General features: G+C 40.6%; 3 protein-coding genes across 5 annotated transcripts in view; 1 reads left to right on the plus strand and 2 right to left on the minus strand.

Annotated features, from left to right (window-relative positions):
* Positions 1-725: 725 nt before the first annotated feature.
* On the plus strand, positions 726-6717 carry LOC144531107 (zinc-binding protein A33-like). The gene is made up of 8 exons (XM_078271048.1): positions 726-950; positions 4053-4148; positions 4307-4543; positions 4634-4656; positions 4754-4866; positions 4958-5172; positions 5633-6028; positions 6676-6717. The coding sequence occupies exons 1-8, from the start codon at positions 726-728 to the stop codon at positions 6715-6717; spliced, it is 1347 nt and encodes a 448-aa protein (XP_078127174.1).
* Positions 6718-6739: 22 nt separating this feature from the next.
* On the minus strand, positions 6740-12303 carry LOC144535731 (long-chain fatty acid transport protein 1-like). 2 transcript variants are annotated; one of them, XM_078278340.1, is made up of 14 exons: positions 12087-12303; positions 11821-11998; positions 11532-11670; positions 11142-11397; positions 10861-11028; positions 10091-10160; positions 9744-9835; positions 9043-9152; positions 8735-8944; positions 8525-8648; positions 8261-8398; positions 7451-7615; positions 7203-7349; positions 6740-7082 (listed from the first exon to the last, which is right to left on the minus strand). In XM_078278340.1, exons 2-14 carry the CDS (start codon positions 11988-11990, stop codon positions 6925-6927), a joined length of 1947 nt encoding a protein of 648 aa, XP_078134466.1. In that variant the 5' UTR covers positions 11991-11998; positions 12087-12303; the 3' UTR covers positions 6740-6924. The 2 variants fall into 2 exon arrangements, with proteins under 2 accessions (XP_078134466.1, XP_078134474.1); XM_078278348.1 differs by lacking the exon at positions 11821-11998.
* A 446-nt stretch (positions 12304-12749) lies between these two features.
* adgre5b.1 (adhesion G protein-coupled receptor E5b, duplicate 1) overlaps positions 12750-18233 on the minus strand; it is a 17795-nt gene continuing 12311 nt past the window's right edge. For both annotated transcript variants that reach the window (XM_078278370.1, XM_078278361.1), the window contains 5 exons: positions 18007-18224; positions 17706-17864; positions 15889-16057; positions 15555-15653; positions 12750-15026 (listed from right to left, as the gene is read on the minus strand). In XM_078278370.1, coding sequence (XP_078134496.1) covers positions 14985-15026; positions 15555-15653; positions 15889-16057; positions 17706-17864; positions 18007-18224 — 687 coding nt within the window. In that variant the 3' untranslated portion in view covers positions 12750-14984. The remainder of the gene's footprint in view (positions 15027-15554; positions 15654-15888; positions 16058-17705; positions 17865-18006; positions 18225-18233) is intronic.

Here is an 18233-nt window from a genome sequence, read left to right on the forward strand (position 1 = left end):
TTACTTCAGAGCATCTGATTCAGTGAAATATGATGCACCTGTCAGGGCTGATCTCGTTGACATGTTCTCTGGCTCTGAGCAGCTCAAATTATTAAAGGCCAGTGAAACTGGATGCATTCAACATAGCTCAGGCCTGGCATGCAGTACATGAAGTGCTACTGTCTGTCTCTTGAAAACTTGATGCATGTGATTTTTTTCAAAAAAGAAATTGCCACTTCACAAAAGTAAATTACAAAATGTCATCAGAGCCCAATCACACCTTATTTTTGCTTGAAAAATATATATTCAAATAAAGAAGTGCTATACTGTACCTCTATGGGGAGGGGGATATGTGAGGTAGTTAAAGTAACAAGCAAAGGCACAGGAATGAAGTTGGCCTTGGGATGTGAGAATGTACCATAAATCACAGGGCCATGAAAGTCAAACTGAAACTACAAGAGTGATGTATGGCTACATCTGGTGTAGGCACTTGGCTAAATTTCAAGTTTGAGAAGGAGTGTGTAAGCAGATCTATTGTAACTCCAGTGCCTCTCATGGAGCATGAAACAGGACTGGATGGCAACTGCAAATACAGCACCGATACATAAGCACACACTTACACTACTCCTCCCCCCTTTTTATGCCCTCCCATGTTCCCACTTTTCATCTGTTTCATACAACCCCACTGATTTAGTCTGACTCAAACAACACTGGTGTCAAATCTGGAGACCACCAGCGGCCCCTCCATGAGCTGCCAGCCGTTCCTCCCCGTCTTCCTTCACCGAGCCGAGGCAGAAGGCCTCACCTCGACACTCCGGTCAGTTGACTCTCCACAGCGGTGTGAGGAACATGACGAGAGCCTGTCTATGTTCTGTTTGGATGACCTGGAGCCTTTATGTGAACAATGTGCAGCTGTGAGCCACGCAGGACACAGGGTTTACCTCCTGACTGAGGCTGCAACTGACTGCAAGGTAGGACTCAGGTGTCGGGCTCTGCAACTACATTTTAAAACATCAATTTACAAGTGATGTAATTATTTGAGCCCTTGAGAAAAGTACGACTTTAAAGCTGGGCGAGAATAAATAAACATAAAATAATGTGTAGTTTAGAGAACATTAGATCAGTATAAATGGATAATTGTTTATTTTCCATCTTCAAATCACTGCTTCTCCTTGTACTTTACTTGTATTTGTAATATTTGACATTGTTTTCAGTCAGGACAAATTAGCATAGTTTTGTGTAGAGGAATGTGTTTTTTAATATTTCCTATCAAATGAATCATCTTGTGAACCTTGAGATTTATCTTGCGACCGCTTTGACGGAGCCACTAAAGTGAAAGGCCTGAAAAAGGCCTCCTTTTCCTCCAATGAAAGCAATAAAACATAATGCTGAAGGATTCGATACAGAGCAGCTGGCAGGAACTCACTGTTTTCCTCAAGGACACTTCAGCAGGGCAGATGATTGCCAACAAGAGGGTTTGAATGCTGTTTTTTCAGTTAGTGGCGCCCTGTTGCAATAAAGCCAAACAAAACAGTAGTACAAAGATGTGAAATAACAGCAGAGCTCTCACATGCCTAAGCTCTTCCCAGAATTAAACCTTTTTTTTTGCTGAGGCTGAAGGGTGCCCCCTAATGACTTTTTTATACTTTGTCATTAGCATGCTACTGTGGCCACAGCAAGTGGATATTTCAACAAGGAGGCAGTCAGGCATTTTTTCATCTCCTGTAAATATTTATTTTTCTGCCCAAACAGATGCTGCCTGTTAATCCAAGATGAGTTTACACAGGCAGAATTTAGAGTAGTATTAAAAAACTGAAAACTACGCTTGATGGTGTTTTAAGCCCCCAACGTCTCCTTCCAGGCAGCACTGCAACAGTTGACTTCAAGGCACCTAACCCTAACCTTAACCCTGACCGTAACCATAACCATAACCATTGCCTAATCAACTTCAAGGCAGCGCTGCGACCATTGACTTCAAGGCACCTAACCCTAACCTTAACCCTAACCATAACCATAACCATAACCATTCCCTAATCCTAGTGCCTTCAAGGCAGCGCTGCCAGGAAGGAGACATTGGGGGCTTAAAACACTGATAAACGAAAACTACGCTGGTAATTACTGTTGCTATCATCATATCACAAATGTATGTTTAAGTCTCATTGGACATGCAATATGACCCACACACACACACACACACACACACACACACACACACACACACACACACACACATACACTAAAATGCTAAGACTAACCTGAGAGCTGGTGGACTATGTTAAATTCCTGTGATGTCAGTTTAAAGTCATTTTTAAATAGTACTAATTTATTTATTATGCTTATTTTCAGGTTCAGCTTTATTGTATTTTGGGTTTCTACTAGAACATATTTACATGCTTTAATTTTCAAAAAACATTATTTTTTTCATACTGTCTTTTTGAAAATACCTGTATTCCCCCTCTGTTGAAACAGTTTTAGCGAGTCTGCTCTGATTGGTTAGCATGTTTTGGTCTTCCGCATCTGCGGTCTTGGAGTCTCTGCACCATCACTGCAGCCGGGGAATGACTGAAACAGCACTGTAGCGGCACTTTCTACCTATACAGTGGGGCAAAAAAGTATTTAATCAGCCACCAATTGTGCAAGTTCTCCACTTAAAAAGATGAGAGAGGCCTGTAATTTTCATTATAGGTACACTTCAACTATGAGAGACAAAATGAGAAAAAGAAATCCAGAAAATCACATTGTAGGATTTTTAATGAATTTATTTGCAAATTCCTCGGGAAAATAAGTATTTGGTCACACACAAACAAGCAAGATTTCTGGCTCTCACAGACCTGTAACTTCTTCTTTAAGAGGCTCCTCTGTCCTCCACTCGTTACCTGTATTAATGGCACCTGTTTGAACTTGTTATCAGTATAAAAGACACCTGTCCACAACCTCAAACAGTCACACCCCAAACTCCACTATGGCCAAGACCAAAGAGCTGTCAAAGGACACCAGAAACAAAAATTGAAGCCCTGCTTAAGCCAGTACATGTCCAGGCCCGTCTAGAGTTTGCTAGAGAGCATTTGGATGATCCAGAAGAGGATTGGGAGAATGTCATATGGTCAGATGAAACCAAAATAGAACTTTTTGGTAAAAACTCAACTCGTCGTGTTTGAAGGGGAAAGAATGCTGAGTTGCATCCAAAGAACACCATACCTACTGTGAAGCATGGGGGTGGAAACATCATGCTTTGGGGCTGTTTTTCTGCCAAAATACCAGCAACAGTGTGTGAAAACCTTGTGAAGACTTACAGAAAACATTTGACCTCTGTCATTGCCAACAAAGCGTATATAACAAAGTATTGAGATGAACTTTTGTTATTGACCAAAGACTTATTTTCCACCATAATTTGCAAATAAATTCATTAAAAATCCTACAATGTGATTTTCTGGATTTTTTTTTTCCCATTTTGTTTCTCATAGTTGAAGTGTACCTATGATGAAAATTACAGGCCTCTCTCTTTTTAAGTGGGAGAACTTGTACAATTGGTGGCTGACTAAATACTTTTTTGCCCCACTGTATATAGTATGTTTGTGACATCACAACCATACTGAATTCCTCACGGCTCGTTTAAAGGCACAGTTTCTGAAGACAGACCCTGTTATTGTGTTATTATTATACCCTGTTATCTTCTTTAGTGGTACAGAGTTTGGTGACATCACCTAATCTGAGTTTCTGCAGTGTTCACCAAGTTTTTAAAACCTGTTTAATGCCACAGACAATTGAATTTAAAACCTATACATATGATGGAAAACTAGCAGGGACATAAGCCTACAATTATTTATAATTATTTTATAAGTAGCTACATGAATTTATTGATATGTATATCACATTTTTGTCAGTAAAAGTACTCATTGTACAGAATGGCAAATAAGTGTACTTTACTTAAGTACACTACAAGTAATGTTACTTACGTAAGTAGAGTACTTGAGTAAATGTACTTACTACTACTTGTTTTTGGCTATCCTTTGATGGTTGCATCAGATACTAACTGAGCGTTATTTTAAAGTAATTCTCCCTTTGGCCCCTAGGCGGAGCTCAGGACATCACTAAATGGACTGAAGAAGAAGAAGATATCCTTTGAGGTAGTCACACAGACCTGCCAACATGTATCCAGACATAACCAGGTAGAGCTGTTACTAAAAAAAAAAAAAACATTAGAGCTGTTACTTAAAAAAAAAAACATTAGAAAAGTTCAGATGCATTACAACCTTTATGATTGATTCACTGCTTTAGGACGTCCTCTTCTTTCCTTGCACGTTCCTTGCTTTTCTGCTCTTCCAAGGCTGAGGCCAAACTCACAGAAGAGCACATAAAAAAGGATTTTGAGAGTTTTCACCAGTTTTTGAGAGAGGAGGAAGCAGCCAGGCTACTCGCGCTCAGGGAGGAACGGGAGGAGAAGAAGAGAGGGGCAGAAGAAGAGATAGACAGAATGAATCAGGTGATACAATCTCTGGAAGAAAAAATCCAACTGGTTGAAGAGGAGCTAGATGCAGGTGGAGATGGGGTTGGATTTTTAGAGGTAACATCAATCAAATATTACATAATTAGTCAATGAATAGGAACAGGTGCTTGTATTTGAAACAGTTACCATACAAACTCTTTTTTACAGCACTACCAAGACACGATGAGTAGGTATGTGACATTTCTGGGTGTTTTTTTCACACAAAAGCAGACATACATGCGAATGCAACTGTATAACTGTCTGCATGTTCATGTTTATTTACTACAGCACATGTCACAGGGAGCCACAGAAGGTTTGCAGACCTCTAATAGATGTAGCCAAACACCTTGGTAACCTCCAGTATGCTGAGTGGGAGAAGATGAAACACATCGCCCCGTACAGTCAGTTTCTTTCTATACTTCCATGCACTTCCTGTCCCCTCCGTCGCTGCTCCCTCCTTCTGTACCCTCTGATCCCCGTTATATCTTCCAGCTCCAGTGACCCTGGATCCCAGGACAGCTGGCCAGTCTCTGAGGGTGTCTCCTGGGTTAAACAGCTTCCATATTACCCCTGGACCCTCACACGGGCTGGAACAGAGTCTGGATCTTGCTGTTCCTATCCCAGCTAACCCTGAACGTTTCCACCCTTATTCCCGCATCCTTGCGAGAGAGGGCTTTGAATCAGGACTGCACTGTTGGGATATTGCGGTACTTACAAACTGTGTGTACTAGAGCCTGAGTATATAATTATTTATTAATACTGGCTTAGAAAATAGTTTCAGTATACATGATTCATAGGCTGCTTTTTCACTTTCTGGAAGCAAGTTTAGTCATTACACACTGTCACTGATAGTAAAAGTAATGTTCAATATCCATTCTTATCTGTCACAGTAAAAATCACATTTGGAGGATCCTTGCCAAAAACGTACGTTATGCCATAAACTTTGTCATGTCAAAATGATGTGTTTATGTAAACACAAATAGCCCATATAATGATTTGGTTTACTCTCAAATATTGCTAGTGTCAGTCTCAAGAATCCAGTATCAGTTCTAGTAGTATCTAGTATACACACACCCTGAGATACATTTGTTTCTGAGATGCTAGCATATGAATTCTCCCTTCCATCCACCCTGTTTGTCTAATCTTTATCTCTATTGATTTCAACAGGTTGGTGCCACCAACAATTGGACAATCGGTGTGGCTGCTCAGTCAGTGTCCAGAAAGGCAGAGTTTGAGGTCTGTCCAGAGGCAGGACTCTGGTGCATCAGCCTGCGAGAAGGCGAGTACCAAGCCCTGACCGCTCCCGCTCAGATACTAAACTCACACCAGCTCAGCAGGGTCCGTGTGAGGCTGGACTGGGATGAAGGGACCCTGGATTTCATGAACGCTGATTCTGAAACACATCTTTTCACGTTTAGACATCGCTTTACTGAAAAGATATACCCATTCTTTGAAAGCACTGCGTTGTGTGGGGGCTTTGCTGTGTTGACAAAGAGAGTGAACATCAGCGTGGAGTCAGATTATGTCCCCGTGGAGGACACTGCTATCACTGAGGAGGATCAGGTAATGAAAAGTGAATCTTGCACTGAGGGAGACATTAATGCTTCATCAACCAAAACCAACAGCAAGATATCAGAGTGCGGACGTCTGACTGAAGACAAAAAAATGCAGATTTGTTCTATAAGAGAGGAGAAGAAAACAATACCTCAGAGATGCACCACGAAGGACCAGCTCATTAAAACAAAAACCGCTGGAAAGGAAAAGACAAAAGACAACAAAACTGCTGCCAAAAAACAGAGCAGCAAGCCAAGGCTCAATGTGACCTACCATGTTTCACTGAACAGAGCTCATCAACAATGTGAATGACAAATCATAACGTTGTGTTTAGTCCTATGAGCAAATACTTAGCATACTAACACACTGAACTAAGATAGGGAACATGGTGACCTTTAGCTTAAAGCACCGAAAACAACCGCTGTGCCCAAGTACAGCCGCTAGACTCTAGAGTCTTGTTTTGAATACTTATAATTCAAGAATTGGATTGGATTTTGTTTCTAAGCAGTGTGATGAACAAATATATTTGCTGTGTGCTCATCAGTATTTAAATCCTCTGATATTGTATTATATCCCAACAACAAAGGCTAATAACGTGAGTTTTACTTGAAATTGAAAGCTGAGTTTTAGCTCCATTTTCTGTTTTCTTTTTTTAGATGAATGTAAAACTCTTCATATTGTCTTCTGTTCAAATGTAATGCAAGAAAAAGATGCATTGAATGTGTTAAATAATATAAAGTTTATTTCATTGCAAAAAAAAACAGCATCACAATCATATTTCCACATCAGTATTTTGAGATGTACAGTCATGTGAAAATCATGTCAACAGATGGCATGACTGTATTTGTCCCTGGAAATACAACTCTCTTTCCCCCTTGAACCATACAGTCCTGTCTAATCCTGTCTTATAGACACACTCTCCCCTCCATGATGGCATTATATAGTTCATCAGTAACAGCCTCGTAACGCCCAGCACGACTGTCCAGAAAATAAATCTTTTCACTTGCGTCTTGTGGCTTGTATCCTTCCCTCTGCAGCCGTGTCTTCTGGATTTTGAAGGTACCTGAGGACAAAAGTGGAAAGTTCATGTGTGACTTTTTGTGTGTGTGTGTGTGTGTGTGTGTGTGTGTGTGTGTGTGTGTGTGTGTGTGTGTGTGCGTGTGTGTGTGTATCACTGTCTCACCTGTCGTGTCAACAGATGGCATGAGTCGCAGGAAGACGGGGCGCGCGTAGGAAGGCAGGGCTTTCTGTACAGCGATCAAGAACGCATCGAGGTCAAACTGGCCTCCTGTGTGAGCTACTGCTGCCATACCAGCCTTCCCCTCCACACCTGCACACAAACAGACAGGTGAGGTAATAAACAGAAGACACATTAAGCCCTTAATCTTTAGTCTTTGTTTGCCCGTCCTGCCTGTCTCGTCTCATGTCTACCTGGAACAGAAGCCCCATAGACGGCAACAACAGTGTGTCCCAGCAGGCGGCTGAGGACTCCCTCCACCTCTGTGGTGGAAACGTTCTCCCCTCGCCAACGAAACGTGTCGCCGCTACGGTCCCTGAAATACATGTAGCCATATTCATCCATCACCAGCATGTCACCTGAGAGACAGAGATAGACAGACAGAAACAGAAATGATAACAATCGTCATCATCATCCCTGGAGGGGATCATGGAGTAGACGAAGGTAAATTCTGTAGTGATGATGACTCACCACCAGTACAGTTTTGACTTTGATATGATATGATGGTGAGTCACTGTGTTGTAAATGAGGCAATTATAGATAGAGAAATTAAATATACATTTTCTAATGATGACTCATTGTAGTTTGCTTTACCGAAGTAAAACATAACGTATCCTGTGGACAAAGGATACATTATGTTTTACTTCAGTAAAGCTATGTAATGCTCTCAGTGTGTCTGTGGGTGTTTGTTTCTATTGCTATCCTGTGTTCATTTCAAGGGTTAAATCAAGTGTAGCCTCTCTATTTGTTGTTGGGTTTTTTTACTCAAAGGGAGCTGAAACATATTCCAGCATGCATTGGGGGGAAAGATGAGAAGCACGATGGGCAAGTTCCCAGCCTGTCAGCACGACAGTGAATCACTACCATTAACATTTTAATTAAAAGTTTCCAATCCAGCTGTCTTGTACTGCATGTCTTCAGACTGTGGGAGAAAACATGTACGAACCCAGACAGTCATTCATCATTATTCTGACTGTATTCTAAAGAAATACAATAAAACACACCTGAGACGTAAGCAGAGTCTCCCATCTTAAAGACATTGTGAGCTATTTTCTGATTGGTGGAATCCTTATCAGCGTAGCCATCAAATCTCCTCAATGGATCAGTGTGGTTGATGCGTCCCACTAACATACCTGGGTCACCTGCAAAGACAGAGAGAAAAATGGGGGGAGAGAAAAGAGAACATTTGTAACATTTTTATTGTGTGTGTGTGTGTGTGTGTGTGTGTGTGTGTGTGTGTGTGTGTGTGTGTGTGTGTGTGTTCTCACCAGGCAAACAGGGTACACAGAGTCCCTGTGAATCCCTGAACAGATCTCCGTTCTCCTGTACCCTGATCAGTCTGATGGGGTAAAAGTTGGGCAAGATGCGACTGTTGAAGCCACAAGCCCCCACCTGGACATGTGAGACATGTGCATGACACAGGATGCAGTGTTGAAAATGTGTCACCCTACCTTGAAGTTATTTAAAACAACACACACCTTCCCGTCTATGTTCAGCAGGCTGCAGTTGCACTCTGTGGCGCCATAAAATTCCCCAACTCGTTGGATTCTGAATCTCTGGACAAAGTCTTCCCACACAGAAGAGCGGAGGCCGTTTCCAATGGCAACACGCACCCGGTGATGTGTCTCGGATGAATGGACCGGCTGGGCCAACAGGTAACGACAAATCTCACCTATGTATTGAATAACCTTGACAAAAAAAAAGAGATCAATCAATTTTGGTTGCAAGTGGCCTGCAGCTGAACACTCCTCATTGTTAACTGGATTTGGTGGCAGTGTGTACTCACAGTGCACTTGTGTTTGACACAGTCATCCCAGAAGCGACTGGCTGAGAACTTCCTTCTCACGACAACAGTCAAACCAAAGAGCAGACACTGGCCGACACCCATGATGGTACCTGTAAACATTCATATTTTCAGAGCATATACACACACAAGGAAAGACATAATGACAATAGTCAACTGTTTTTCTTTCCTAAAGCTTAACAGTATATTAACCAGACATATACCATTGATCTACAGTATGGAAGCAAAATACATCACAATAATGGTTGTTTCAAATCAATGATATTATACACCAGGGATGTAAGGACAGTATATAAACTTCAAACCAGCTACTGGTATGGTTCATTCAAGAAAGGAGTAGTTAGAATGTATTGCAGAATCCTGGCACACAGATACTAATGTGTGGGTGATGGATGTGGTGATGTTTTCAGTAATGGCAGCAATAGTATTACAACTTCTGAACTGTAAAGTTATTAGGTATGATTATGATCATTATAGTCGCACCATGGTATAATTGGTATGGTGTTATATTTGGATAGGATAATACAAGGAAACATTTCATGAGGGGTTTTGAAAAGCCACAATGATATAATGTAGGGAGTTAGTTAAATATGTCACTGATTATGCAACAACAACATGTCTTCTTGTTGAAGACAGGAACAAAATGATTATGGCTTGGAGAGCGTGAATCGAGTCAGGCCTACCTGCAGAATGATACAGGGGAAGACAGTTGTAGATGATATCATCATGACACAAGCCAAATGAGTGGAAACCAAAGGCAGCGATGCGATAATATCTGACAAGAAAGATAGAATAAACTGATTGACATCCATCATCACCAGATCGTTATGGTCCTGATTTTAATTGAGGCACTGCAGTTTGTTGATTCTGATGTCAACATTTTAAAGGCTTTTAATTATCCTTCATAGGTTGCTAAATTTCCCTGACCTCAGAGTGTAAAAGTTACTAAGTAGACAATAACAAAATTTTGGTTTCCTACATAAACTTAACAGTGCACCATCAGTTCAGATGAGATCACAGATAAACTCACCGACTGTGCACCACCACAGCTGCCTTCGGCATTCCTGTTGTACCCGAAGTGTAGATGTAGAAAAGTCTGTCTGCATAGAGAGAGAGAGAGAGAGAGAGAGAGAGAGAGAGAGAGAGAGAGAGAGAGAGAGAAAGAGAGAGCGAGAGAAATACAGAGACAGAGAGAGAAGACAGAGACAGAGAGAGAAGACAGAGACAGAGACAGAAGACAGAAGACGTGAAAAGTGAGTTGTGTGTTGTGAGTTTCACATGTGTGGTATGCAGGACTCCATCCATATCATTCCTTAACATGTTTTTGTCTCCTTCTAAATCATCAGTATTTCAAACAAGCAAAGACATGAAAACTATTTACTTAGGAATGTCACGTGACAACAAAGGTAAAAACAGTACAGATAAGCAAATCAATGAGAGAAAAGTAAATGCACAGACATATCACCTTATAACTCAAAAGTGAAGTTTAGAGAGAAATTTAAATGTAATATACCAACGAAAAACGTAACTATCTTTCAAAATGCACTTAAATGTTGTATGAGGTTCAGTATCTCTGAAGTGACTTTATGTTTTTTGACAGTTGTGTGTGTGCTTATGTGCATGCTCTATCCAATACCAGAGAGAGTGAAATCTGGCAGCAAGCAGTTCTCTCTGGCAGGCAAAGACTTGCTAAGGAAAAGAAGGTGTTGCAATTAAAACTTTGTGATATGTAACATAATATCATATGGCAACATAGTAATACCCCACACCCCCATGCACAAGCACTCAGTGGAGCCTCACCATTGAAGTTCTTCCTGAGTGTGTAGCGTGGTGGGTGTTTGGGCGAACGGTCCAGCAGGGCATCCAGGCTCTGAATCTGGAGGCTGCGGAGCTTCTGTTCATTGTCCCGCTCACCACTGCTGAACAAAACCATCTGGGGCTGCAGAGAGCCACTCACCTCTGACACCGCTAGAAGACAATCAAAAGTCACGTGTTACAAATGTGAATGCAAACTGCTAGTATCTGCTAGTATCTGAGTATCTATCAGTCAATATCTCCAGCTTCCTACGACATGTTCCTACCTTCTCTCATCTCTGTCCCGAAAACCATCGCCCGAGCACCAGACACTCTGACACAGTGCAGTAGCGAGTGTTGTCGAAGGTTGTGGTTGATGAGTGCAGCCTCTACGCCGATCATAGCCAGACCCAACCATAGAGCCACCATTAAAGGCTGGCTTTCCATGTACAAAGCCACCACATCTCCTTCGGCCCATCCCTGTGTCAGTGCCCAGTGAGCCACAGCATGGCTCCTCTCTTGCAGCTCCTTGAAACTCCAAATCTGAAATAAAATGAATATGGAAATGCAGTATGATTTGACAATAATATGACTGATTTGATCTGGGGGTCTGTGATTCTGTTTGATATCCATTTCAGTGTAGGTCCATTTATTTGTGATTGTCGTTGAGTCCTCACCTCTCCTGTAGCCTCATAGATCAAAGCAGGTTTGTCTGGGTGCAGTTTCACCATCTGGCCAAACAGGGCAGGGATGGTGCTTCTATTTCGCAAATTACGGTACATGGAAAACCTTACACGCAGGATAACGACCAGACACCTTTTAGATAGAGAGGAGTAGAAAAAAGGAGGGAGGAATGGAAGAAAGTTAGAAGTAGAAATGGAGTAGGCAACATTGAAGATAATTAAGTGTCAAATATGACAATGGGAGAAACACGCACATACAAGCACATTCACACAAGCTCCTTACATTAGGTCTCTTCTGATGGTGCGTAGAGCTACATGTATGAACTTCCAGGATCCCCTCCAGACCATGCAGAGCCCCAGCCCACCCAACAGGCTGCAAAGCCAGGGGAGGGAGAGCAGTCTGACAGCCCCAAACACACTGAGGAACGCTGTGACACCACTCATCACATGCATAGTGCTCTCTGTGAAGATACAAACAGTGACTTCATGCAAAACAAAAACAGTACAATCACAATCCAAAGAAGTATGTTTCCGTGAGAGGAGGCTTACCTGTCCGAGAATTTCGATCTTGATTCAGCAAGAAATAAAGAAAACAGCAGCAATGCTCCTCCTCAAGTCCAAAGATGTAGGCTATCAGTAAAGTTAACTTTTTTCAGTCGAGCCACAGCCGCTTATAGCCTGATCATGAGCTGTCAGAAGTCAGAAGGACAATACGTGATGAGCGGCAGAACGTACTGAAGCTGAACGCAGCGCAGTTTACAACTCATAAGCTGCTGCGTCACTGCAGCATTGCTCCCTACGGTGTGATTCACCCCCTCCCGGGAGAACAACATGTCACGTAGTTTGATTTATGAAATCATAAATGTTTGATTTAATGGGAAACTATGAACTGTACGTTTCCTGAGTAACATTCAGAATGCCACATATTGTAAATGGCTGTGGGGAATAAATAGCGAGAGTAGATTACAATGAATGAGTACAAGTAAAAGAACTGCATTCAAAACAAGAAGTTTTGTATCAAAAGCAAAGTGTATCAAAAGTTACAGCACGGCAAAATGGCGCTATGTTATTGAATAAACGAGCAGAATGTTAGAGCAGTTTGCAAATTGTTGGCAGTTCATCTCATTTTATAAGATAGCTATGTGGGCCACGTTTTGTATGTAGTTTGTGTCAATGTGTTATTCTGTCGAAAAACCACACACTTTACAGATGTTTCAGCTGAAGTAGAAGCTTTAATAAAAAAAATTGTGGTACATAATCTTTGAAGAAAATAGTACCAAACAACATCAAAACAGTAGAAAAATAAGTTCATATAGGCCTACCTTCAAATGATAAACAACTATAGTATATTTTAACAATAAGATCCTTACATTCACAAAATGCTGCATAATGCACATAGCTTTTTCACATAAAATACATTTTGCAATGCATGAATAAAAGGTATCGCCACACGTAAGACCTAAAACAGTTTAGTTGTTAAAACCAACACATAAGTGGTCTTACAATCAGTCTCATATGAGAGAGGGAGAAGCAACTTAAATATAAAGAAACAGTACAGGACCAAACCAATTGCATAAAACAGATTGATTTGGATTCCAAAAGTACTCTCTCTATCTCTCTTTTTCTGCAGATTAATGTCTCTGATCAATTTCTATAAAATATATGTATGTACACTACCGGTCAAAAGTTTGGGGTCACTTACAAATTTCCATTCCACTCCATTACAGACAGAATATCAGCTGATCTGAGTGGGTGGCTGATCTTTAATGCAATATCTACATTTTCCATTATCAGCAACCATTCATCCAATGTTCCAAAGGCACATTCTGTTTACTAATCTGATATCATTTTAAAAGGCTAACTGAGAAAACATTAGAGAACCCTTTTGCAATTATGTAAGCACATAATGTAATCTGAAAACTGCTGCCCTGGTTAAAAAACAATGCAACTGATCTCAGCTGGTATTCTGTCTGTGATGGAGTGGAATGGAAATTTCTAAGTGACCCCAAACTTTTGACCGGTAGAGTGTGTGTGTGTGTGTGTGTGTGTGTGTGTGTGTATATATATATATATATATATATATATATATATATATATATTGATAGCTTTATTACAACAAGTAAACTGTTCTGTAAGTGAGGCTGGTTCTTAAGTCTTCTTGATTATCACATGCACCATGTGAGTGAAGATGTGCTGGTTATCATTTTTACAACAGAAAAGTGCAATAACATACTCAGGTCTGTACAACTCCCATTAGACCTCATCAAAATGGTTAAAGTTCTCATTTCAGGGATGTGATACCTTACAGTCACTAACAATGTGTGTACACATAGGCTAACAGCTATTATAAGAAAACATAACAACATAATGGAATTGTATTCCATAAACACAGTTTGATTGCAGGAAGCTTATCAGAAGGGTGGGTCTGTTTTCGTGAATTTCCCAAGTAACTATTAGAAAAAAATATATATTTACATACGCCAGTGACAAAAGGACTAAGCTCAATTGGAAATTAAAAAATATTATTTAAAAATAGCCACAAGTGATTAAAAAAAAATCACTTATTTTGTTTAAAATAATAATAAAAAAAAAAAATCCTTGCAGGAGCCCACATGGGATTAGCAGGAACATGCAGGAAACATCAGAGGCACTTCATGGGTCATTTGCATCATCCGTTAGTTGTTTCTTTGCCATTACGACACACCGGTAAATACACAACATGGAAACATGGAATAATTTATGTGAACATCCCATGAACAAAAATCATACCCACCCTTTTTTCACACAGTAAAACATTTATATAAAATACAGCGCAAACGTATTGCTCATGCTTTAAACATAAAGAGCATCACTCATATTTTCTTGTAGCCTACATAATGTAGACTTAATAGTCTGCACTTGAAAATAAATAGTCTGTCAGTGTACAGTATGTACACTTTTAATCCCTCCAAAGACAATACAGCTCATATTATGATTTTGATATGTTTTGGATAACTCGATAAGATACTGAAATATCGTCACTTTCACTTAAAGAGTTCCTGAAAAAAACACAGAAGTCGGCTACTTCTTGCTCACTCTGACAATCATGACACATGTGAAGGATTACTTTAGCAATCGATTGGCAGATGATGCTACTCATATTAGTGGATTTAGGTTTATGGTTTTTGAGTTGTAAAAAATATTTGGTCCCATCAACTTCATTAGGGTCTGAAATTTCTGAGATGTAACTACTGGGGCTAATCAGACGAACCCTCACATCTATCTGATTTAATTCATTGTTTAATACGTTGTAACATTAAACAATTGGTGCAGTGGTACAACAAAACTAAAGTAAAGTTTGAATTAACATCATTGTAAATAATGACTAACATTTTTATTTGAAGTCATCCAAACCGGCAGAGTCAGGGCCAACTTAGCCGAGATAGGTTAAAGGTGTGGTAGTCTGTCTCATATTTTGGATTCTCCGGTATGCTGCCCACTGCGAGAACCCTAAATTAACACAAGCAGCACAAGATCAGAAACAATGTAAGACAACATACTGTATGTAATGTGTTTGCAGCAATGGCAGAGGTAAGATTTTATTAAAGTAAAAGTAGCAAAACCACAATGTAATACTCCAGTAAAATGATGGCATTCAAAAGTAAACATTTTTAAGTATAACCAACATTTTGTTGCTAATACTTATAAATGGATACTTAAAGTATATGCATTATGCAAAATGTGTTGCTATATTGTTCTATATATCATAAAATATGTTATGCATGATCATGTAAATAGCCTTTACATGTCATAGTTGGTCGAGGTAGAGATCATTTTAATGCTTAATCTAATGACGATGCTATGTTTTGTATGTGAAATTTGAATTCAAGTGTCAAATAAATGCAGAGAAATAAACATTAAACGTAAAAAGTCCACCTAAAATGTTGTGGCGTATTAGGTAGTATTAATACCTCAACAATGTAGTTGATGTGTTTGTGACTTAGAGAGTGATAGTGAGTGAGGTCCCTTGATGCTTACTTGTGACTGACTACTGGATGGATTGGTACTGCTGAAGTCCGAGTATCTCTTCTGTGGTGTGCAGATACAGGAGAAAAAATGGGCATACTCCTCTCTCACCTGCAGAGGGCAGCAGAACATCAGGAAGAATAAATCCACTGCTCAAAACACCTACATCTTTGTAGTTACAATTTCTCTTGTATTCTTATATCACTCACACTCTCACACACTCTCTCACACACACACACACTCTCTCACACACACACACACTCTCTCTCTCTCTCTCTCTCTCACACACACACACACACACACACACACACACACACACACACACACACACACACACACACACTACCTGTTTAGACAGTAGGCAGTGCATGATGAAGACCAGTGCTCCCTGCAGGCTGTTGAGGATAGTGAAGATGTACGCTGCTGCTGTAGTGCCCTCTTGAAACAGGAAGGCCCCAAACACCCACATCAGACCCAGTACCCACATCTGCGCAATAGCTGTCACTGTGAAAGCTCTGCCAAGTAAAAAAGGAGGGGGGTGGGGGATCAGAAAAAAAGGCAACAGATAGAGAACGAAAGGAAAGATTAACATGAGCCCAAACCCATGGATGACTCAACAACCATTGTACTGTCTGGAAACCCCCTGGAGGGTGTAAAGGAAGAGAAAAAGTGGATGGTGCTCAGCAAAGCAGCAGTTTACTGTCTATTGAAAGGCGTTGGAAGAAGAGAAACCAAAAGCAACTGATGAATATAAAAGGTTACAGAAAAAATTGTTCCTTTCAATGTACCAATACTGCATGATACTCTTTGTAGTATTTGGTTATGTATCCCTCTTATTCCTATTAATAACTAGCAATATAATTCACAAGATACAGAGGAGATTAATTACATATACAAGTTGTATCATCTAAAACACCAGGTTTAAATTTCAGTCCCTCAGAATCTGAGATACCGTATTTTCCGGACTATAAGTCGCTCCGGCGTGTAAGTCGCATCAGTCAAAAAATGTGTCATGAAGAGGAAAAAAATATATATAAGTCGCACTGGACTATAAGTCGCATTTATTTAGAAATTTATTTCACAAAATCCAAGACCAAAAACAGACATTTAATCTGGAAAGGCAAGTTATTAAACTACACAATAGCACACAGAACAAGGGGCTGAATACGGTAGGTGTCCGGTATGTTAACGTAACGTAATTGCACTGTTGACGAGCCTCTCCCAGCAGCACGTTGTTCAAGCACCCATCTGTGGACTCGTTCCTCCAGCTCTGGCCATCTGGATTTCAGCGCGCGACTAGCTTTCTTTGTTTTCTTCATTGCAGTAAGACTAACCTTTTCGCCAGTCCCTCACAAGTTTCTCTCTCACTCCAAACTTTCGTTCTGCTGCTCGATTACCGTTTTCGGGTGCGTATTTTACTACCTGCAGTCGCCTGCAGTTTCTTTTCTTTCTTAGTTGTCTTTAGGAGCAGAATATAGTTGTCACAAGCATGGAGCGCCTCTCGCGGCTGTAGACGGTAATGTTTTCAGCATGAAATAACATATAAAAACATGTTAAATTATATATATTTTCATATATAAGTCGCACCTGACTATAAATCGCAGGACCAGGCAAAGTATGAAAAAAAGTGCGACTTATATTACGGAAAATACGGTAGTTGAACGGAAATTTGGATAGGATACAACATTTTCCACTGCCAGAAACCTGATTATAAAGAAATGCTTTCTGAGTTGTTTTTTTAACTCAAAAACTGCTCCCAGAAGTTCCCATTCCCAATTCCCTGAACTAACATTGATCATTGAACATCACTGATTGATGACCCATGATATGTTCTGCAGCTGCTCGTTAATACAGTGTTGTCTACAAATGCACTGAGTGGAGTAAAAAAAAAATGCATGGATGTGGAGGGGGGGGGGCTCAGTAGCATGCCATTAGAGAGAGCAGATTTGGTAAAAAAAAACATTCGCTACATTTTTCCCTCACAAAGTTCTCACATTCTTTCCGTCCATGCATTTTTCAGTTCCCAAAGCTGCTCCATTTGGCCTACATACGTATTGACTTACACAGTTGAATAGGTGAGGGTCACATTACTTCATACACATTACCACAGCAGTAGCAGACACACAAAAAAAGCCTCACAGGCAAACAAACACACAGACTGACTTAATTTTGTGCAGATTGGAGAGGTCTGGGTTGAGGCTGGTGAACTTCTGGGCGAGCTTCCAGACAGTGACAATGAAAAAGAAGACGTTGAGGATGATGATGAAGCACACGGGGCCGTAGAAACTCCAGATGAGGCCGTCTTTCAGGGACAGCCAGCAGCTAGTTGGGAGGACGGAAACACATGCATGACAGGGTTTTCCTGACGTCGCCGAGATAGATAACAGCAGGTCTGTGTAATGCACTGATGTCATTGCTATCACACATCGAGTATGCAAACACACACACATACTACAACACTTACTGCTGGTCAGTGCCATATTCGTTTGGTCTAATGATGGCAGATATGATGACGATAACAAGGGGTGTCCCATAACCAATGATGAACAAGTAGAGGGGCCGAATGTTGGTGTTGAACACCAGGACCACCATGCGGTACAGCTGCACCCCTTCTAACAGCATCCAGGTAAACACTCCCAAGAAAAAGAAATGAAGCATCGCTGCAACGAACCTGCAGCCGGCCTGTAATAA

Source organism: Sander vitreus, chromosome 2, assembly GCF_031162955.1.
Source record: "Sander vitreus isolate 19-12246 chromosome 2, sanVit1, whole genome shotgun sequence".
Lineage (NCBI taxonomy): Eukaryota > Metazoa > Chordata > Actinopteri > Perciformes > Percidae > Sander > Sander vitreus.